We start from the raw sequence: 20,557 nt of genomic DNA on the forward strand, positions 1-20,557 counted from the left end.
AAGAAACGCTGACTTCAAACCTTAAACACATACGAATGTGATTAGGAGGTCAGCCTGTCACTGCATGACTCACTTCACTGCAACCTAGCTGGAAAAATACATCACAGGAGGATACTGGTATGTGAAGTCCCCTCGGCAAATCAGCCTACAGCTGTTCTCTGCGCTGCCAAACGCAACAACCAATGGCTTAAAATAACTGGGTCTCTGTTGAGAAACAGAATAAAAGTGGGATCATGTTTCAGTTAATAAACAGTTTTAACACTCTTGTTGCATTTTGAACGCTTTTTCTTCACGGTTTACAACTCAAGTATGCAGCAACATCAAGAGTCCAAACAGAGCAATGGAAATGGTCAACTCATTTCACATGGCATAAGAAGTTAAAGGCCTAGCATTGTTTCAAGAAACGCATACATGCAAATCGCATTATAACCAACGTTCCAAGTCGGTTGGGAGTGTTGTGAAGGCCTCTCCGCTACCACACCAAACTAGTACAACTTCTGTAAACAATAAAACAATTCTTTTTATGTTGTCAAGGGTTGTTTGGCTTGTGGTAGCCATATTGAATAGAGTTAGCTTCAAAAGTAAATTATTTGTAAATGTGCATCCAATGAATATTTTAACCTTTGCTTAAAATCGTTCCAGAAGATATTTTGCTAACAAAGCTGACTCCAAATAGCTAAAAGCAAAGTTTTAGACAAAAACCCCAACTCAGAATATGAGCTAAGGATAAGCTAGTACTAGGCCTGTTGCGATAAACAATAAATCAATTAATCGCATGATAAATGACAACTACCTCATTTTCATTCATTGGCTTTATAGTTTCTTCGTTTTTCTCTCTTTCTACTGAAGACACTGGATGACAAAAGGTTCAACTCCGGTGCTCTTCACTGACCCCTCCCTTTCTCTTTAAAATCCATTTTAAAAGCCCAAAATTGCGTTTTTGGATCGTTAAAATCAGCAAAACTGAGAAGCTAAGCTACAAGCTAACAGGCCGACCTTGTGAAAAAACCTGTCTTGTCGAAGCTCCAAAATTCCCGGTTGAAACACATGCCTTCATGTAAAAAGTTGTTTTCTCTGCAAAAAGAAGCCGAGAGCTTGTTTACTGATTTTTTATTAAAAGATTTGTGAGAAAAATGCTCTGCTAAAGAGCTCAAACCACACTGAGAGTCCGCCATTTTGAGAACCTTGGAAAGGCGAGACAGCCCATGCCACGTCAAGAGGCCTCCCTCCCATTTTTCTTAGACATGCTGCTCGCCAGTGTTGCCAGGTGAGAAATGTAGGATTATCGTACTAGAGACATAAAATTATCGTATTTTGAGGGAAATTATTGTACACCCGTCACAACCAAAAGAACATATCTATTGATGCACTATAGTAGTGATGGGTCCGCTTCCAGACCGGCTCTGCTTCTTCTTCTCTTTTCTTTTCCTCACTCATGGGGCGGGTGCAGCGGACTATTCAGCCAATCATGGTCGTTGTTCTGAGGCAAACGCATACACATCACTCGTAGGTAACATTTACAAAAGCACGAGCCAATCGTGCATCTGTTTGCGGACACAGATGCCTTCAGGGTTCACAAAAAAACTCGAAGACAGTTGCGACAGGCTGATGACAACCGATTAAAACCACACATTCACGGAATGGTCAAATTATCGTATATTTGGACTTTTTGGGATTATTGATCGTACATCGTACAGAGGGCAAAATTGTTGTACAAACACGATAATTATCGTGCACCTGGCAACGCTGCTGCTCGCTCCCTCACCATCCATCTTTCGGTTCAAACTCTTATACTGCCATCCAGTGGTAGAAAAAAGGTACTACATGCAAAACAAATTGCACATTTCTTCTTCAATTTTACAATAATTACTAATTGTCAAATTTCAAACAATATTATCGTTTATCGCAATAATTTCTGAGACAATCACCGAGCAAAATTTGCTGTGACAGGCCTAGCTAGTATCGTACTAAATTTTGGTTTATAATCTGTAAAACTGACTGGGCTATAAGCATAAGGTAAGTTTATTATGGCTATAATCTTAAACTGAAGTTAATCAGTTTTAAATGTACATCAAATGATTACTTTCTGCACATATCATTTTGCCCTGTGGTTCATGAGACATTTTGTAAAACACACACAAGCAAAAACATAATTGTCTGCCTTCGTTGTGCAGTGATAAACCTTTAATATAAATGTGTTCCCCTTTCAAATGAAGTTTATCTGATGCAGGTCAAAATGCAGTCTTCCATTTGATTTCACCGTTTACATTCATGCAGGAGCAGCATGTTTGAAAGGGTTTGGCTGTTTTATGAGCAGAACTTTTGAAACATGGCACATTTTAAAAACAAAACAGCCCTTCTCACACGTACAGAGTGTGTGTGTGTCCTCGTTTTATCATGTTACAGATCAGGCCATAACACACATAATCAGTCTATTCAATATGAACATGATCTTCAGGCTTTCCTTTTTTTCTTCTGCATTTTCTTTCCAGACAGCGCCCCCTTCTGGGCTCCTCGCACCATACCCTTAAACTGACCGTGCAGCTTGGCACGCTTCCTGTGAATATAGAACAAAACACACAGGAGTCAGAAACTTTCCGACGAGTCGATTCTTTGTCTTAAAACACACTTAAACATTATTATACGTCGCCCATACCGGCGGTTGAGTTGATCCTTCCTTAGAGGGATGTAAGCGTAAGGATCAAGCTTTCCCTTTTTCTTCACGTCTCCTTTTCCTTTCTGTCAGAGCACAAAAAAATAATACTCAAGAGTGACGATTTCTGACCTACAAAACATCCAAGCTTCGATTTTGAGCATACTCACCTTTGATTTATAATCAACTCCTATATCTTGGCTTCGTCCCACAGGTCTGTGGATTCCTGAGCCGCCAGCTTAAAAAACAAAGCGTCTCATCAGCATTAAACGCAGCCAGGTGATCAAACGACAACGCTTTTTTTAATTATAGTTACCTTTATATTTAAACTGAGGTTCGATGTCCATGTCGTCGTCAGAGTCATCATCTTTAAACTTCTTCTTCTGTGACTTTTTCTGCAAGTGTTGTTAAAGGATGGACCATAAATACAACTGCGTTCAACGGTTCACAAACTTGTTGATTTTTGTAAAACCTTACACTTCTGACTCCTGCTTCTTCAAGAATATCGTTCATTTCTTTTCCGTCTGTGAAAAGAACAAGATTGTTGTCACCAACTGTTCAGACGTAAAACAATTTGTGAGACGCCAATGGATCGCTTCTACCTTTGCCCTTGGCGTCCTCATCGTCGTCATCTCTAATAATCAGCCGTCCATCTGAGGTCACTTTAAAGCCATGTTTGACCTTGGAAGTCTTCTTCAGAGCTGGGTTTGTGGCTGAGAAACAGCAAAAAATCATTTTAGCTCTACTGGAACTGGTGATCATGCCTCAAAACTTAAAAAAAAAAAAAAAGTTCTGAGCAGCTATTAAGACCCAACGGTGGACGCTGCGTTACCTAAAACTCTCTGGGAAACCTTTGGATCCAGGAAGTTAAGCGGGTCATCTTCCTCTCCCTCTTTGAGCCACGCCTGTCCTTTCTGCTGTTTGCTCGATTTCTTCCGAGGCTTTCCTTCCTCCTCGGACAAATCGCTGTCGGACTCGGCAAGGATGTCTTCGATACTGGTTTAGAAAGGAGAACAGGCTACTAGGTTCGGCTGGGCGATATGGACCAAAATTAACATCTCGATATTTTAAAATGAATGGCGATATACGATATATATCTTGATATACGTTTTCTTTCCATAAAATAATAACAAAAATATATTTCTGAGTCCAGACTTTGTTCCAGTTGTCGCACAGGCACATTTATTAACCAACAGCTGTAACTGTACAAATAAATGTCTAAAAAATAAACGATTTACATATATTAAATGGTTTATTTTTTAGACATTTATTTACATAAATTAAATAATAATGCTCTTCAGCTGCGCTGCCTTCACAGCATTAGTAAACGTGTGGTGCCGCGTGCAGTTGGCGGCGCAGACGGGAGAAAAAAAAAGAACTACATGGCTTTTCAAGTCTAATTATAACTCAACATAGAAATATCAATGTAGATGATATAGTCCCATCTTATATCACGTATTAAATTATCGCGATATTTTTTAAAATATCGGGATATCGCCCAGCCCTACTTCTAGGGAAAAAACTGTGTAGAAGAGTTGTGGCAGTTTTGTGCTGGTAGTTCCATTCTACCTGTCACTCTTTGTTTTAGGAGCCTCCTCTTCGCTCTCTGAGTCATTGTGCTCCTCAGCTGCTTGTTTGTGCCTCTTGGTTCGAGCCTCGGCCTTGCGGATGTTTGCCAGCACCTTGTGGTGTTCTGTAGGCAGCATGCTCTTCACCAGCTCATAACTAGAGACAAAATAAAATAAAATAAAATAAAAAACAGAACAAGAGATTTTAGAAAACTGAAGGAGTGTCGTTAAAGTGCAAAGGATAGGCTAAAAGGTTTTGGAGCGCTTACCCAAACTTTCTAATAAACTTGGTGAAGATGTTTTTCAGTTTGGTTCTGAAGTGTCGTCTGACATCATCCTTGATGTTTCCAATACCCTCCATCTGAGCATGACAAAAAGTGACATGCAGCACAAACCTTTTCCAAGCAAATGTGCCAAACTATCTTTTTATTTCCCCACCTAAAGTTTTTATTTAAGGTTGACAATTTGCTCGGATATGAGCAAATTTTATTGCTCAAGTCAACCGTAGTTGTTGTTTTTTTTTTTTTTTGTTGTTGATTTTAAATCAGCTCTGTGATGGATTTGCACGCTTCCCAGGGTGTCCCCAGCCTTTCGCACAGTGATAGCTGGACATGGGTGCCAGTGACCCCCACGACCCGAAAAGGAAGAAGCGGGTAAAGATAATGGATGGATGTTTTTAATCAAACTGAACTTATATTTAATCATTTATTTAGCAAGAAGCATTTAAAATTAGCCAAATACCACCAGAAAAATGTGTATTTTGGTCCATTTTTGGATGCCTATTTCTGGCTATAATTCAAATGAAATGTGGAAAACTAATCAGAGGATTGCAGATCAACTAGAGATCTGGCCCGATGGGCAAAATGATCCATTTAAAACATTTAAAAGCAGCCTATTTAAACTGTTACACCTGCCTAATAATCCACATAGTCAAATTTTGATCGTAATTTAAAAATAAAAATCGAGGATGGAGGCTCCCAGTTAGACTGACATAACTGTCCTATAAGACGCCACGTGCACTGTAGAATGGTAGCGTCGACAGGAGCTCCTCTTCAACTCGCTCCATTTTTTTTGTTCCTGTTGTTTTTGTTCAACTTTTCTTGCATTTACACTGAACACCCACGCTAAGGTTATGACAGCTACACACTTTTGGGGCTTTGTGTGTCACTGCCTTGCCACGTGGTTCAGTTCCTGGCCCCCCCTCTTGCCTCGGGCTCAGGCCTGTCATGGCGGCCGTCTCCATGATCCTCCATCTGCCTGCACGGACCCAACTCTACGGAACAGTTCGGTTCGGCGGGGAAACTTTGGATGTTCTGTGTCTGCCGGACCCAGTTCTGGAGGACAGTCTGGGAGGGCAGCTGCTGCGGTCCTTATTATCATCATGCTGCTAACAGGACCGTGCTGCTAACAAGACCACGCCACTAACAAGACCACGTCGCTAACAAGACCACGCCGCTAACAAGACCACGCCGCTAATAGTACCATGCCGCTAACAGTACCATGCCGCTAACAGTACCATGCTGCTAAAAGAACCTCACTGCTAATAGGACTATGTTGCTTACAGAACCACACTGCTAACAGTACCATGGTGCTAACAGTACCATGCCGCTAACAGTACCATGCCGCTAACAGTACCATGCTGCTAAAAGAACTATGCTGCTAACCGAACCACACTGCTAACTGAGCCACACTGCTAACAGTACCATGCTGCTAATGAGACCATGTTGCTAACCAGACCACGCCGCTAACAGTACCCTGCTGCTAAAAGAACCTCACTGCTAATAGGACTATGCTGCTTACAGAACCCCACTGCTAGCAGTACCATGGTGCTAAAAAGAGCCTCACTGCTAACTGAACCACTCTGCTAATTGGACTATGCTGCTAACGAGACCATTTTGCTAAGAGAACCTCACTGCTAACAGAACCACTCTGCTAATAGGACCATGCTGCTGTAGATGCATTTCTTTTTCACTTTTGACGCCTTGTTTTTGTATTTTTGTTGCATGCTTTGATATTTCTTGTTGTCATTTTTTTGTCGAGTCGAGATGGTTCTTCTCGTCCTGAGCATTTCATTGCATTATTGACCTTGTGTTGGATCTGAATATGACAAATAAACCTAACCTAACCTATAAGACTTAGGAACTAGAATGTTCAGTTCATACCATGACTGTGACATGTGAGGCCAGTGTTTTGGGGTCCATGATGAAGAGGATGACCTTGACGAAGCCTAAAGATGCTTTGACGATCTCCCTGGTACGAGACGACAGCAGCAGACAGATGTTGTACAGCAGCTGCTCCAACGTGGACACCTCTATAGAGTCTGAAAGGAAAAAATAAATAAAAAGTGTACTGAATCCAGCTCATTACCTCGGTATCACCTGCAGTCAGCGAGGCTTACCTTTATACTCAAACACTATACGCGTTAGGGCCAAGATGGTGCAAGTGATCATGGTGACGGAGCCGGTGAGTCCGGCGTACATCAGAACCAAAAACTGCTCCATGGCATCTGCGTCACAGGCAGGCAAAGTTATTTATTAAAACATTTACTGGCCAAATCTTTAAAATAAGAACACGGTTTCTATACATTAGAAATAGATGCACCACCTTGTGTGTTCCCACAGAAACGAACAAAAGCTTTTCCTATTTCCACCAGCAGGATGTAAGCGTTTTTACGAGCTACAACAGAAACCTCTTTGGTACAAATAATCACCTGAAAGCACACACAAAAAAACAAACCTTGTAAAAATTGTCACTTTGCTACTTTCCTGTCAGTTTTTATCGTGACATTACCTCTGGCAGCAGTGCAATGATGAAGTCTTTGTGTTTCTCATCTAATCTTTTCACAATATGGATGAGACACTTCAGTCTTGGCTGGAAAAATGATTTGCATGAAACCGTCAGTGAGAAATATAAACTATGATAATCACATTTGTTTGCTATGCTTCCCTCCATCCAAAGGTCTCTCACCCTCTTTGCTGGTGAAGATGCATTTTTCAGGGTATCAAGAAGGACAAGTTTGAGTGTTTCCAGATTAGACGTGACAAATGATTTGCACTCGTCTTTCTCTGCTCCGCACATCTCCTCCAGCACGCGGTATGCCTTCTTCTGCATGCCGGGCTCTTTGACCTGAACACAAATGCACCAACATCCAACCAGTTAATGAGAAATGTCCTCAACAGGTCTGGATTAGAAACTCTCTGCGTCATTAGGGACATTATACGAGTGTTTACCTCCAAAAATGGTCTAACAAGCTCAAAAGTTTTAGTCATGGTGAGCTCATCTACAAAGGGAGCCATCACAACCACAAGGTCCATCACTGCCAGTCTGAGGAAGAAGATGCCAAAAAAAAAAAGAAAACTTAAGATTTAAATTCACTTTTAATTACGGTACTCATTAAAGCAGTAAATCCAGATTTATATTTCACCGTGTGAACTCTGTGCTCTCAGTGCTCGTCAGCATGTCAGAAGCTTTTTGCAGGAACGTGCAGATCAACTGAGGAGACAGTTTGAATGAGTGACGCAGCATATCCATGTTAAAACGTACAAGCAAACCCTTTTAAGACCGTAAGGCACAATGAGAAGTAATTTCATTACCTGTGTTTCAGTGACAGTTAAGTAAACTTTGATGGTGTCCAGCACAGCCATCCTATAGGTTCCTGACTCTCCCTCTGCAGGCTTCTGGTTGTACACGTTAAAAAGGATGGGTAGGAAGTTCTTAGAGAAATGTCCTAATTCAACTTTTTCTTCCTCTTTAACAGAAACAGATGCAGGAGTTTAGAAATGACTTGTTGCAATAGTTGTTGTATTTGTGAACATGTGCCCTGGTACCCGTGGAGCAGCTCTTGTTGATTAGAGTGCGGAGCGCGTGGCACACCGAGAGTCTCACGTCTGGTCGTTCATTAATGGCCATGCCCAGCGTGCGAGCCAAACCTTTGAAAGACACCACCAGGTCCACCGGACATGTGCAGAAGCCAGAAAGCATAGTCCAAATCTATAACAGACAAAAACTTTTGGGTTATTTTTATTTTCAAATTCTAATAAAACTTGCTTGTTTCATTCCTGAGATAATTGTCTGACAACACAATAAATTTATACAATTCATTTAGCTGTTTATATAAATAAGCTAACTTAAAAGCTATTGTAAAGATAAATGAGTTGGAGGTACTGGGACCACACCTTTGGTCCATGTTAAAGGTCAACAAAGCTGTCAGTCAACTGCAAGAGTGTTAAAAGATTTGTGGCTCTATCTACAAAAAATAAAATCGACCAGGAAAAACACCCACAATAATGCTAAAACAATGTGGTTTCTGTGGGTGAACCTATAGACCTATAGCTCAGTTGGTAGAGCTGTTGACTCTTAGCAAGCAAGAAGGTTGCCAAATCAAATCCTGACAGAGTGCATTTCTGGGTGGTTTGCAGGTTCTCTCCGTGCATGCATGGGTTTTCTCCCACAGACCAAAAACATGCATGTTAGGCTGACTGGTAATTGCCCCACAGGTGTGAGTGAGAGTGTGAATGGTTGGTTGAGGTCACTGAGGTAGTTAAAAAGCTCTGTGGCAGCAGGGCACCTTAAGGAATTAGATATTGTATGTTGTGGGGATGTCTTGGTTGACGCACCTTTGCATGGACATCAGGGGCAGTGCCACTGGATTGGCAGACTGGGGTGGTGGTTCCTCTTTTCAAAAAAAGGGACCAGATGGTGTGCTCCAATAACAGGGGCATCACTCTCAGACTTCCTGGTAAGGTCTATTCAGGGGTACTGGAGAAGCGAGTCCGATTGTTGGTCGAACCTCAGATCCAGGAGGAACAATGCCTGGCCGTGGAACACTGGATCAGCTTTTTATCCTCACTAGGGTCCTTGAGGGGTCATGGGAGTTTGCTCATCCAGTCTACATGTGTTTTGTGGACTTGGAGAAGGCTTTTGACCATGTTCGTCGAGGTACACTGTGGGGGGTGCTCCGCGAGTATGGGATTGGGGGCCCGTTGTTACAGGCTGTTCGGTCCCTTTACAAGCTGTGCGAGTTTGGTTTGCATTGCCGGTAGTAAGTCGGACTCCTTCAGGGTGGGAGGTGGACTCCGCCAGGGCTGCCCATTGTCACAGATTCTGTTCATAACTTACATGGACAGAATTTCTTGGTGCAGCCAGGGGACGGAGGTAGTCCAGTTCGGCACAGCATATGCAGTATTGCGGACTCCGTGCCAGTCCATTGTGGTGAAGAGGGAGCTGAGCTGTAATCTACGTTCCTACCCTCACCTATGGCCACAAACTCTGAGTAGTGACCAAAAGAACGAGATCGCAGATACAGGCGGTTGAAATGAGTTTCCTCCGCAGGGTGGCTGGACTCTCCTTCAGAGACAGGGTGAGAAGTCCAGTTATCCGGGAGAGACTCGGAGTAGAACCGCTGCTCCTCCACATCGAGAGGAGCCAGCTGAGGTGGTTCAGGCATCTAGTAAGGATGCCCCTGGGTGCCTACCTAGGAAGGTGCTTCGGGCATGTCCGACTGGGAGGAGACCACGTCTACATCTCTCGGTTTGCTTGGGAACAAAACCTCCTAGGAGGACTGGAAGAGGTGGCTGTGGAAAGAGATATCTGGGCCTCTCCGCTCAAGCTGCTGCCCCCGCAACCCGACTTCAGAACAAGCGAAAGATAATGGATGGATGGAACGGCATCGCATTGTCATATTCATAGTTCATCATTATTGAAAATAAAACGAAGATAATGCCCACCAAAACTGCTGCATCAAGCTACAACTAGGCGACAAGTTGAGTGTGCTACCTGAAGCTGTAACGTCTGGTAGACTTTTGCTTCTAGTTTCTTTCCCGATTGTTCCAGCTCTTCAGCTAAAAAACAAAATAAGATTCAATGATTAATACACATGGAAGCACACAAAATACTTTTGAATGGAGCATCTCACATTTTCTTTACCTCTTTGTTTGAGTGTAGAAGCCAGAGGGAGGAAATAGGAAGTGAAGAACCCAAGGCGAGTGTTCTTCACGTGATCGCGTATGGTGGGGATCAACCAGCTGCGCGGGAACTCCAGGTCGTCACTGAAACAAGAGAAAAAAAAACTTTTTAAAGCACAATACCAACAAAAGGAGCACAGGTCCATGTATGAGTCCTTACTTGATGCCGGTGATGTTGAGAGGCACCGCAGCCAGCACCACCTCAGGGCCCATGCTTTCCACAGCTGCTCCCACAGCCAGGTCCAACTCACCACTGTAGGGGAACTGAGGAGTGGAGCGCAGGTCTGCCAGAGACAGCAGCGACTGTCCCAGACACCACACGCACACACAATGGTTCAGCTAAGTTTTTAAGTATATATAAACGGTGATGATAATGTTTCACATCTATACCTTGGTCATGATGGTGTGAGCTTGTTTTCCTGCAACTCGATAAAAGCAACCAAGGACCTGCAACACAAAGGGCCAGGAGGCGTGGAAGCGGTACGATAACCCCTCCTCTACGATACTGAAAACAGTCAAAACACAACCATCACGCAATTTTCCTTTTTCTTAGAAAACTGATACGATCTTGCCACACGGTTAAGTTATACCGAAACATTTTGCAGACATATGAGGGGTTCCCTGCAGAAGAGTTGGTGGTGATCATCCCCATTTCCTCCATGTGAGGGGCAACACATTCAGTCAGTAAAGTCTGGGGGAAAAAAAAAAGACTAAGAATCCATAAATACTCCAAGTCTCACTCTTCTTAACTCACCTTGGATGTTTTTTTACCTTCAGTGTGTTGGCGGCTGTAGAAACCACCTGTGTGTGTGGTGACAACAGGCAGGACATGGTGGTAGAGAAGAGACGAGGGAGGTGACCCAAACTCAGAGAACTCTGCAAACTGCACAAAAAAAACACATCTCATTAACAATCTACTGACTACATTGAGTACTGTACTTTTCATTGTATAGGTCAAACCTTTATGCATAAATTGGCATGCCCTGCGACTTATACACTGAAGCGACTAATACAGATTTTTTTCTCATATTTAAAACACAAGGGGCAGCACGGTGGCGCAACTGGTAGAGCTGCTGCCTCTCAGCGAGCAGGTCCCTGGTTCAAACCCAAGTCCAGGGGCCTTCTGGGTGGAGTTTGCATGTTTTCTCCGTGCATGCGTGGGTTTTCTCCGGGTACTCCGGTTTCCTCCCACAGACCAAAAACATGCATGTTAGGCTGATTGGTAACTCTAAATTGTCCCTAGGTGTGAGTGAGAGAGTGAATGGTTGTTTGTCTCGTTTGTCTCTATGTGGCCCTGTGATGGACTTGCGACCCGTCCAGGGTGTACCCCGCCCCTCGCACAGTGATTGCTGGACATGGGCACCAACGACCCCCGTGACCCAAAATGGAATAAGCGGGTAAAGATAATGGATGGATGAATGGATGGATTTATAACACAAATTTGGCTGAGATCTGACGATTTCATTCAATCGAACATAAAAAATATTGAACACTTCCATTTTCAGCCGCTAGAGGGCCCTTGAGTCATATAGCAAGCCCAAGTGTCTCATTAATAGGTAAAAGTGGCTATTAATGAGACACTTGGCTTGCCATACCAAGCCACTTTCATTTCGCTGCATAACTCCTGGAGCAAACAACAAATCAGCCGCATTTTGCCGAGTCACCCAGGCGAAATGCAACTGATTTGACCATTAAAGTGCATTTATTAAGGAAAAGTTCAACTGAGACACACCTTTACTATAATATCGAGCTAACAAATAATTGTTCTTAGGTGTTAAATCTTGTTAAATTTCAAAGAAATGCACAGCGAGTCCTCCCACTGAGTGCTCTCGCAGTCGCGAATCTAATTTTGAAATGCAGCTGATTTTACCGTTAATTGCATTTATTAAGGAAAAGTTCAACTGAGACACACTTTTGCTTTAATTTCAAGCAGACAAATAATTGTTTTTAAGTGTTAATCTTGTTCATTCTTGTTAAAGTCCTCCCGTGCACGCTCCCGCGGCCACCATTTGGCAACCAATGGATTTTTGGCACAACACCAGCCCAAGTATCTGGGTGGTCAGCGGTGACGCGTAATAGATGCGACTTAAACGGCGAAGCAACGCATTTATGTTTTTCCCCACTTTATTAAACATATTTGGACTGATGCGACTTATACGGCGGTGCGACGTGTTTGGCGGAAAGTACAGTATCTATTATTGTGTTATCATAAAATCCATATTAATACCTTGCGAGATTTACATGCGCTTTCTCCATGACAGCAAGCCAGGCCAGCAGAGGCTGCAGGTCGTTCTCACTGGGAATGTAATCATACAGCGCCTGCAGATGATAAATGAGTTTACATATGAAGTATTACACTAAAATTAAAACATGTTTTTTGTTCTTGTAATGTCTCACCGTGATGATCTGTGCGTTGAGTTCAGCTGAAAGGGACGACGGATTCGGCTTCCCACTGAACAGCTTGTGAAACGCCTGCATGGCACAGGCCGTCACCAGCTGCAGCCAGAAACACAGCAGACTTGTCACTTCAAAAACCTCACATCAGGTATCCGTGTAGCGAAGCAGAATGTATCGTTCTGCACCTATAAATACTTTGGTGTTCTCACCACATGGCTGAGAGTCATCACTCGCAGCAGAGTTTCACAACAGGACTTGACGGACCCCAGAGGGAATGTTCCCATCAACTCCTTTAAGAGGGAAAGCACATGAAGTGTGGTGGTGTCCTCTTTACTGCCTGACAAGAAAACAACACAAAAACATCTACAATTTTTAGACAACCATGCAATCAAAACATTTACTTCATTAAAAGAAGCATATAAGGACGTCAAGTCTTAACGTTTTTGGAACAATTTAAAAGTTTCTTGCAGCCTCCGCTGGTAGTTTTTGACATTCTTAAGAGTTTTCTAGAAATCTTCATCACATCTCCTGTAAAAAAAACAATTCATATTTATTTTTTTTCTATCTATTATTTTTGTGTTCTGTGGTCATTAGCTCTTTAAAAACACAAGTGTGACCCCAAAATAAGTTTTCTGATTCTGGACGTTTACATTTTGGTGCAAAGTGCTACAATATTATTCATTATTTTTTTATTTTTTTTATATATTGCCTTTACTTAACTGCAAAGAAGGGGAATATATATATATATATATATATATATACATATATACACACACACACATATATATATACACATACACACAAGGGTGTTTTAAACCCTTCCCACACTCTTGCAATGTTCTAAATTGTTGTTAATCGTTTCTAAACTGTAAACGCTCTTAAAGAGCACAGAATGTCATGATTTCAGCTCCCTGCCGCCACTGCTTTTTGCCACCCGCAAGCGCTCTTGGCCACGCCCACTTCTCAGCTGTGCACAGAGAACATCTGATCAGCTGTTTACCTGCAGCAGGAATTTTATCCTGCAATAAGTGCTGCACAAAGGTGCAAGAGGAAACTTTTCCTGCAGCTCTGGGCTGAACAAATGTGCAGCAGGTGCTAAATATATATATTTTTTAATTAAAATTCCATGCCGATTGTGCGGCTCATCCATCAATCAGCCAATTGTGCGTCATGTCCAATCTTATTTTGAAAAACCGCTATATAGAGTCCATATATATATATACACACACACACAATAATAAACTACTACTGTTTCTACTACTGCTACTATGACTACTGCTGCTACTACTACTACTACTAATTCTTTGCTGTTTTTCACTTATCACGGGGGGCCAGGAAACGGAACCCCCACGATAAACGAGGGCCTACTCTACACAGTAAATAGTGCTGCATCCTTTTTTCCAGTCCTACAACAGCTGAGATGCCAAAAGAGCTGACAGTGACAGAAAAGACTGGCGATCTTTAACTGGTAACAGTATTTATTAATAAATAGAATATCTTGCAAAAAGATCTGAAGCTCTCGACCTTGACCTTTTTAATGCCCCTTTTCCACCACTCTTCAGCCCTACTCTGCTCAGCCATGCTCAGATCAGCTCTTTAGGTTGTTTCACACCTGATAGTCCGGTAGACTCAGTTCGGTTGGGAACCAATATTCATGACCTTTTGTTTACATTTGAGCTGGTGCGTTTGCATTCACACTGCACTGTGCAGTCGAGCCAACCTGTTCGAACCAACCTGTTCCCCCACTCGCCTGTGGTGGCGCTGCACCAAGAACTACTGAAAGAAACAACACAAAAAAAACCTCTGAAGACACTTCTTCTTCTTCTGGAAATAAAAACAAAAACGGAGTGGCATCAAATTTTAGCGGTTTTAGGATTTCTATTTGGCCTATTTCAACAATGGACTCAGCATGAGTGGAAGATGAGGCAGAAAACCATGGAGAATGTTGTTTTTCCACACAAGCAAGCTGACAGCTCCATATGAGGTAAGAGAAATGCGTGTTTGTTTGCCCTGTGCTGTACTCCACTTCTTGCTTGTGGAACAGTGCCCAGTCTGATTGCAATCACACTGTACTCAAACCGCGCTCGAGTTTTCTTCTACCGGACCGAGACCTAGGTTTTAGACCAGGCCAGAGTTCGTCTTTTTGTTCCATGACAGAGTTCGATAGAGTTCACACCTCCCCAAACGAACCGGACTTCCTAGGCAAACGGGTTAGAGTTCGGGACAACAGGGCTAGTGTGAATGCGCCCTCAGTGGCTTTAAACATCTGTTAAGTTACTGGCAAAAAACAATGCAGACATGTTCCTGTTTTTAGTTTTCTACACCGCCTTATAATCTAGCTGGGGTTTTTTTTGTTTTTTTTTTTTGGGTGGGTGGGGTGGGGGGTGGGGGGGTTTCGCTAATTTTCTTTTTGGTTGCCATTTTGTTTTGATTTGTCAAAAAAAAAACAACATTTAATTTGTATGCCTCTTCTGTGACTGTCTATTGTTGTCGTTGTTATCCACTGTTGTCATCACTCTTTGCTAAGAATCAGGTCTCTCTTGTAAATGAGTCCCCGAGGCTCAGTGGGATTAACCCTTATAAATAAAGGTTGAATGAATGCAAAATGAACAACTTTCACTAAATATGCAAACTTAAGTTTATTCCATGTCTGCAAATTTCATTTTCCTACATGAACATTTTTAATTATGTTTTGCACGACTTTTTTTGAAAAATTAAAATGCTTTAAAACCATTTCTGGATTTTGTTGTCGTTTGTTAAATTTATGCGAGTATTCTAAATGTTGCCTTTATTTGAAAGTGCTAACAATTCTGACAAGTATGGGCACAAACTCTAGTCATATATATTTTGTGCTTGTAAATCTGAATGTATAGTGAATAAATTACACACTGTCTTATCTATGATGCACAAAGATGCAATTCTCACACATTTTGGTTTACAAGGTGCACAACATATGCACAACTACACATTCTGATTTACAAGCACAAAATAGATAAGACTGGAATTTGTGCCCGTAGACCAGGAATTGTTTGATGCCTTACCTCCTGCCTGTTCCATTTGTTTGATGCAGAACTTAGCTGTTGTAACTGCAGCAGGGTGATATGGTGGAGCATCATCTGTAAACAGGAAGTCGCTGCCTCTGAGGACAGAGCAAACACCTTGCTGTGCTGCTTTACGGAGCTGGAAAAAAAAATAAGCGCAAAACACTTCAGCATGAATGCAACTAGGGAGAATAATGCCAGAGGTATACAGAAAGCTTCTGCTCATGCAAGCTTAGAAAACAAACCTTAGGCTTGCTGTGCACTGTGAAGCTGAGCAGGCCATGATAAGCCTGCAGAGTAGATGGATAACTCCAAACCGATAGATCCTGCTTTCTCAACAAAGTGGCAAGGCATAACACAATCTACAGAGGCAAAGAAAACAAAGAAATATCTTTGGAAAGGTTTTTCATAAATAAAACGCTGAGAAATATTCCTAAATGTTCTCACCCATCGAAGTGCAGAAGAGGCGTCAGATGTGGCTTGTTTAGACATGACATCGATCAGGGCCTTGGCTGTGTCCGAGAACTTGTTCTTCAGCACAGGAGCAGGAACTCTAGAGAATGCCAAACACAGAGCAGTTAAAAAAATGTGTTTACAGGAATAAAAATAAATAGATATGATGCGTCTGGGCGTTCTGCTGAGAAGAAACAAGGACACAAATGTTTTACCGTTTCATGACGAGGTTAAGGAGATATGCCACTGCGGTCTGAGACTCTGCAGAATCCACGACTTCCAGGGTCGTCATCTAACAAAGAAAACGCACGCAAAACAAGAAATCTTATTATTATCTGACATAAACCCTAAATGAGATATAAATTTTCAAAAATAATTAGAATATTTATTCAATTGGTAGAGGCAACACTCACCAAAGCAGCAAAGTACTCTGTTTCAGTTTCTTTCCCTCCCTGACTTCGAATCACCTCCGTAACAGCTGCCAAAACTGCACATATCTGTGAATAATGTTACAGTTTCAGCTACAAGCAAACATTATCAGAGAGTCAGAGATTCTTTATAGTCGTTTGCACCACATGTGGTACATGTATTTATTATCTGCAACGTTTTTATGTCTATATTCTGATTTTACTTCATTTTGTATAGTTGTGTATATATATATGTTGCCTGTTTTTTCTGTTTGTACAGCACTTTGGTTGGTCTTGTTGCTGTTTTAAGTGCTCTATAAATAAAACGGTATGGTATGGATGTGGTACATCTTCCATTAGATCTCCCATAAGTACAGTTCTCACCTCTTTGTGAGCAGCTGAGTTGGACTCCCAGAAGCGCTGCACCTTTCTGAACGTGAGGTTTGAGCAATCAGACAAGCCACTGAGGAAGGTGGCCGAGGTTCTTTCTGAAAGCTTCTCATCAATCTCCTCTTCCATGAAGGCATCTTTATGGTCGCGTGCACTGAGCTCCAGCGGACCTGCCTGCAGCTCATTGTGAAGCTTGAGAGCGTCGGTGGTTAGATCACTCTTTCCTGGGGAGGGGAGTATAATTAATGTTGACTAGATCAAATTAAATGTATGATTAACTATAAAATACACCTTCATGCTGCCATTCTGTCTCAATCTGGATTGATGTAATAGTGGGATTTAAATGAAACTATTTCAAATTAATTTTTTTATGTAACCTTGACAAATGTTGAACTTTAAAAAAAATGAATAAATAATCTTTATGAAAGCCTGGAAAGAATGAAGAAGTGAAGCTGTTGACATCCTTTAACCATCATAACACATAAATAAACTGGGCTGTGATCAGTGGACATCTGTGCACTTGTAAATATAACTTATATGTATTGTTTTTGGTTTTATATTTATTAACAGAAGCCAAAAACATGTAGTCGTATTGCGTTTATTTACAAACTTTTATGTTTTGTTATTGCCTTCCAAGAAAGTTAGCAACCATATTAATCAAAACAATTTTGATCAAGATAAATCCAGTTCTTGTTGAGAACATGACACTTCGCTTTAGATAAACTGTTAGTGAGTAATTGATTTAAGTTATTTTGGACTAGCGCAAATTTAAATGGCTAAAGCTAGTTGATGTTAGCTGCAGAGCCAGAGACCCACGTGCGACTTACCGCTGGGTCGGCTGAAGAAGCGGCTTTTCGCAGCTTGTCGAAAACGATTCGTCTGCGGGTTGGAGTCGCTACTGTGACCTTTCTTCCATCGTTTGAGCTTGGACCCCGTCCCGGACCGAAGCTTTCCCGATTTGACCATTTTCGGGGTTGAAAATGATTCAGGTTGCTGGCTGACCAGGTGACTCTGTCGCTCTCAAGATGACGTCATGAGTAAACTTGTTCCCTTTTGGCCTGGAGAGGGCGCTGTTCACCACAAACACGAACTTTGCGGTCGAAGTTAACTTGAGCAAATGCATGTTTAACAATTGTCTAATTTTTTATATAAAACTTTAAATACAACTTTTATTATATCAAGCTGAATATATTTAATTCGGCTTTATTTTAACATATCTCGGAAATAGATTGCTTACCTTTTAACCGAGACAATTTACAAATTAAAGCATTTTTTTTCATACAAAGCCCATATAATTAGGATTTTTACTACATTACAGAAAATATGGACAAAATTTCCAAGCACAAATGAAATTCCAAAGTGTTGCTTGGTTGTCAAAACAAAATTTTGACAATCACACGCACAGCATTGAGATTTTCTGTTGTTACAAATAAAACAATTAAGGAAGGTTCTCATTGCAAAGCATGAAATTAATTGTACTAAAGCTACCCTAATCTATATCAAATGATACAGTTTGACAAAGTAGTTTGCCAAATATAATGAATTCTGTTATGTGGATCCAACTTTAGTGTATATAAAGCTTTCCACTGAACCCACAGAAAACCACTTGAAAGACAAGACCATAATCTCGTGTATATATATATATATATATATATATATATATATATATATATATATATACATATATATATATATATAGTTTGCAATGAGTCATTTTAAAATCAAGGAGACATGAAAAGTTGCACTTTTATCCAAAAAAAAGTTAATCGCATTGAAGAATAAGTCTAATCCAACTTTTCCATGAATAATTAAAAGTGATGGAAATATTATGTTACAATAAACCGTCACAAAGAAGATTGGTTTGGGGTGAATATTTATTTAAGTTGCAATAAAAACGTGAATAAATAATCACTGAATGGAAACAATTCTATTCTAGTTGTCCAGTGAACTTCCTAAAAATTTGCTAAACATCAGACTAAACGGAAGCCGTTTGGTGCTACGTGGTAGTCTCACACTTTTATTTTACGTTTTCTTTTATGTTTGCTGCTTTTCTGTAGGTTTTACAGTAAATTGTTAAAGCCATGGCAGAGTTCAAAGCATGTGAAAAAGGCTTAAAACTCAATCATCACAAAAATGTGAACTTCATGACTGCATTAGAAAAAGCAAATTACTTTAATGTTACAATATGTATTGAGAAGTTATAATTAAATTGAGCATCATCTTGCACACAAAACTACAATTTGTCTGCACAAACTGTAGTTTGTAGTCCATCACTCTTAGAGTGGTGCAATAACAACAAACTTATCATTTTCCACCTTAAAAACAGGTTCCTTCGTTATATTCGGAGCAACTCACACAGTCACATGACAGAACAGCACACATCTAACCTGATATGTCTCGATAGTTCTCCTTCTGTTTGTCGAAAATAAATAAACAAATAGCCACGGAACAAAAGTAGTGGATTTTCCTTATGTGGACCCCCCCGTGTTTAGTTCATCCACAAGCACAAATACAGAACGACGAGGAGAGGAATCCATGTAAACAATAGAGCTGCATGTTGAGGTCTTCAGAACAAAACACACTGGGTTGTGCATCTATTGTTACGCTAAAGTGTTTCAGTGCTTTTTCATTATTATTTTTAAATTTTGGGGGAAAAAAAGGAACAATAGAAAAAGGAGTAATATAAAAGCAACCATTTCTTATAGAAAATGTACACAGAATTCCACGGCTGCGCCAGCTGGAAACTGATACCAGGTCCTGTTCCTGCAGCCGTCTCTGGCACTTCCTTCATCTTTTCTTCACTTCAGATCCTCGCTCCCCCTCCAACCCTCTCAGTTAGTTATGACTGAGGGGTTTATGTTGACTATCACTTGGACAACAAAGTCCTTCTGGATCTTAGCATCTTGGAGACGAGTTTTGTCGGTCAGGAGCTTTCCAGAGAAAAACCACCGCTGACGGGCCACGTCGATGTCCTCCTGTTCTTCCAGCTGTTTCTTCAGCTCTGCGATGGAGTCCGCCATGCTGGCTGTCAGACGGACATCCTGCCCTAAAACAAGGAGTTGATACGGATTACTGAACAAGCCGTTATACGTTTAATAACTACCCGCTTTGATGTGATGCGCTGCAACATCCCATCTAGGAGCATGCTGTTCTTTTAATAAACATAAATTAAAGGAAAATAAAAGTCACACGTGCCAAGACACATCACTGTGATGCTCATTTCAGAATGATCTTATGTTCTGTACGGTACAAGACATAACAGGACACCAAGTTGTTTCAAATGATCCAGTTTTACCAGCTAAAGCCAGACTGATTTTTTCAAGTTTAAGAACATAAAGGAGCTCGCTAACCCAGCTCGCTAACCCAGCTCGCTAACCCAGCGCTGCAGAGTTCCATTTTAGCAGAGTAACTGAGGGTGGCACGGTGGTGCAGATGGTAGAGCTGTTGCCTCTCAGCAAGAAGGTCGTCGGATTGAATCCTGGCTGGGGACCTTTCTGGGTGGAGTTTGCATGTTCTCTCTGTTCATGCATGGGTTTTCTCCGGGTACTCCGGTTTCCAGACAAAAAACATGCATGTTAGGCTGATTAGTAACTCTAAATTGTCTGTAGGTGTGAGTGAGAGTGAATGGTTGTTTGTCTCATTTGTCTCTATGTGGCCCTGTGATGGACTGGAGACCTGTCCAGGG

The 20,557-nt window shown here is 41.4% G+C and overlaps 2 protein-coding genes across 4 annotated transcripts in view; both read right to left on the bottom strand.

Annotated features, from left to right (window-relative positions):
• Positions 1 to 2,115: 2,115 nt before the first annotated feature.
• rrp12 (ribosomal RNA processing 12 homolog) lies at positions 2,116 to 17,899 on the bottom strand. Its single transcript, XM_037678898.1, has 34 exons — positions 17,700 to 17,899; positions 16,867 to 17,096; positions 16,489 to 16,572; positions 16,291 to 16,367; positions 16,070 to 16,175; positions 15,868 to 15,984; positions 15,623 to 15,761; positions 12,791 to 12,918; positions 12,582 to 12,680; positions 12,412 to 12,503; positions 10,956 to 11,067; positions 10,775 to 10,875; positions 10,575 to 10,689; positions 10,345 to 10,487; positions 10,147 to 10,268; positions 9,997 to 10,061; positions 8,049 to 8,211; positions 7,815 to 7,969; positions 7,646 to 7,713; positions 7,452 to 7,545; positions 7,189 to 7,347; positions 7,012 to 7,092; positions 6,826 to 6,931; positions 6,620 to 6,727; positions 6,384 to 6,541; positions 4,491 to 4,582; positions 4,223 to 4,378; positions 3,486 to 3,649; positions 3,256 to 3,366; positions 3,131 to 3,177; positions 2,970 to 3,048; positions 2,824 to 2,891; positions 2,657 to 2,739; positions 2,116 to 2,557 (listed from the first exon to the last, which is right to left on the bottom strand). Exons 1-34 carry the CDS (start codon positions 17,836 to 17,838, stop codon positions 2,455 to 2,457), a joined length of 3,864 nt encoding a protein of 1,287 aa, XP_037534826.1. The 5' UTR covers positions 17,839 to 17,899; the 3' UTR covers positions 2,116 to 2,454.
• Positions 17,900 to 19,469: 1,570 nt separating this feature from the next.
• Positions 19,470 to 20,557, bottom strand: part of ubtd1a (ubiquitin domain containing 1a) — a 12,076-nt gene continuing 10,988 nt past the window's right edge. For all 3 annotated transcript variants that reach the window (XM_037679131.1, XM_037679125.1, XM_037679117.1), the window contains one exon: positions 19,470 to 19,918. In XM_037679131.1, the coding sequence (XP_037535059.1) occupies positions 19,704 to 19,918 (215 nt within the window). In that variant the 3' untranslated portion in view covers positions 19,470 to 19,703. The remainder of the gene's footprint in view (positions 19,919 to 20,557) is intronic.

The sequence above is a fragment of the Nematolebias whitei genome, chromosome 1 (assembly GCF_014905685.2).
Source record: "Nematolebias whitei isolate Nwh7 chromosome 1, NemWhi1, whole genome shotgun sequence".
Classification (NCBI taxonomy): domain Eukaryota; kingdom Metazoa; phylum Chordata; class Actinopteri; order Cyprinodontiformes; family Rivulidae; genus Nematolebias; species Nematolebias whitei.

Bases quoted from the DNA above. Each gene is read 5' to 3' on its own strand.
- rrp12 (XM_037678898.1), bottom strand. From the start codon at position 17,838: ATGGTCAAATCGGGAAAGCTTCGGTCCGGGACGGGGTCCAAGCTCAAA. The intron at 10,488-10,574 runs GTATAGATGTGA...TGTCTGGGACAG, and splicing joins CTCACACCATCATGACCAAG to TCGCTGCTGTCTCTGGCAGA. The intron at 6,932-7,011 runs GTAATGTCACGA...GTGTGCTTTCAG, and splicing joins TCATTGCACTGCTGCCAGAG to GTGATTATTTGTACCAAAGA.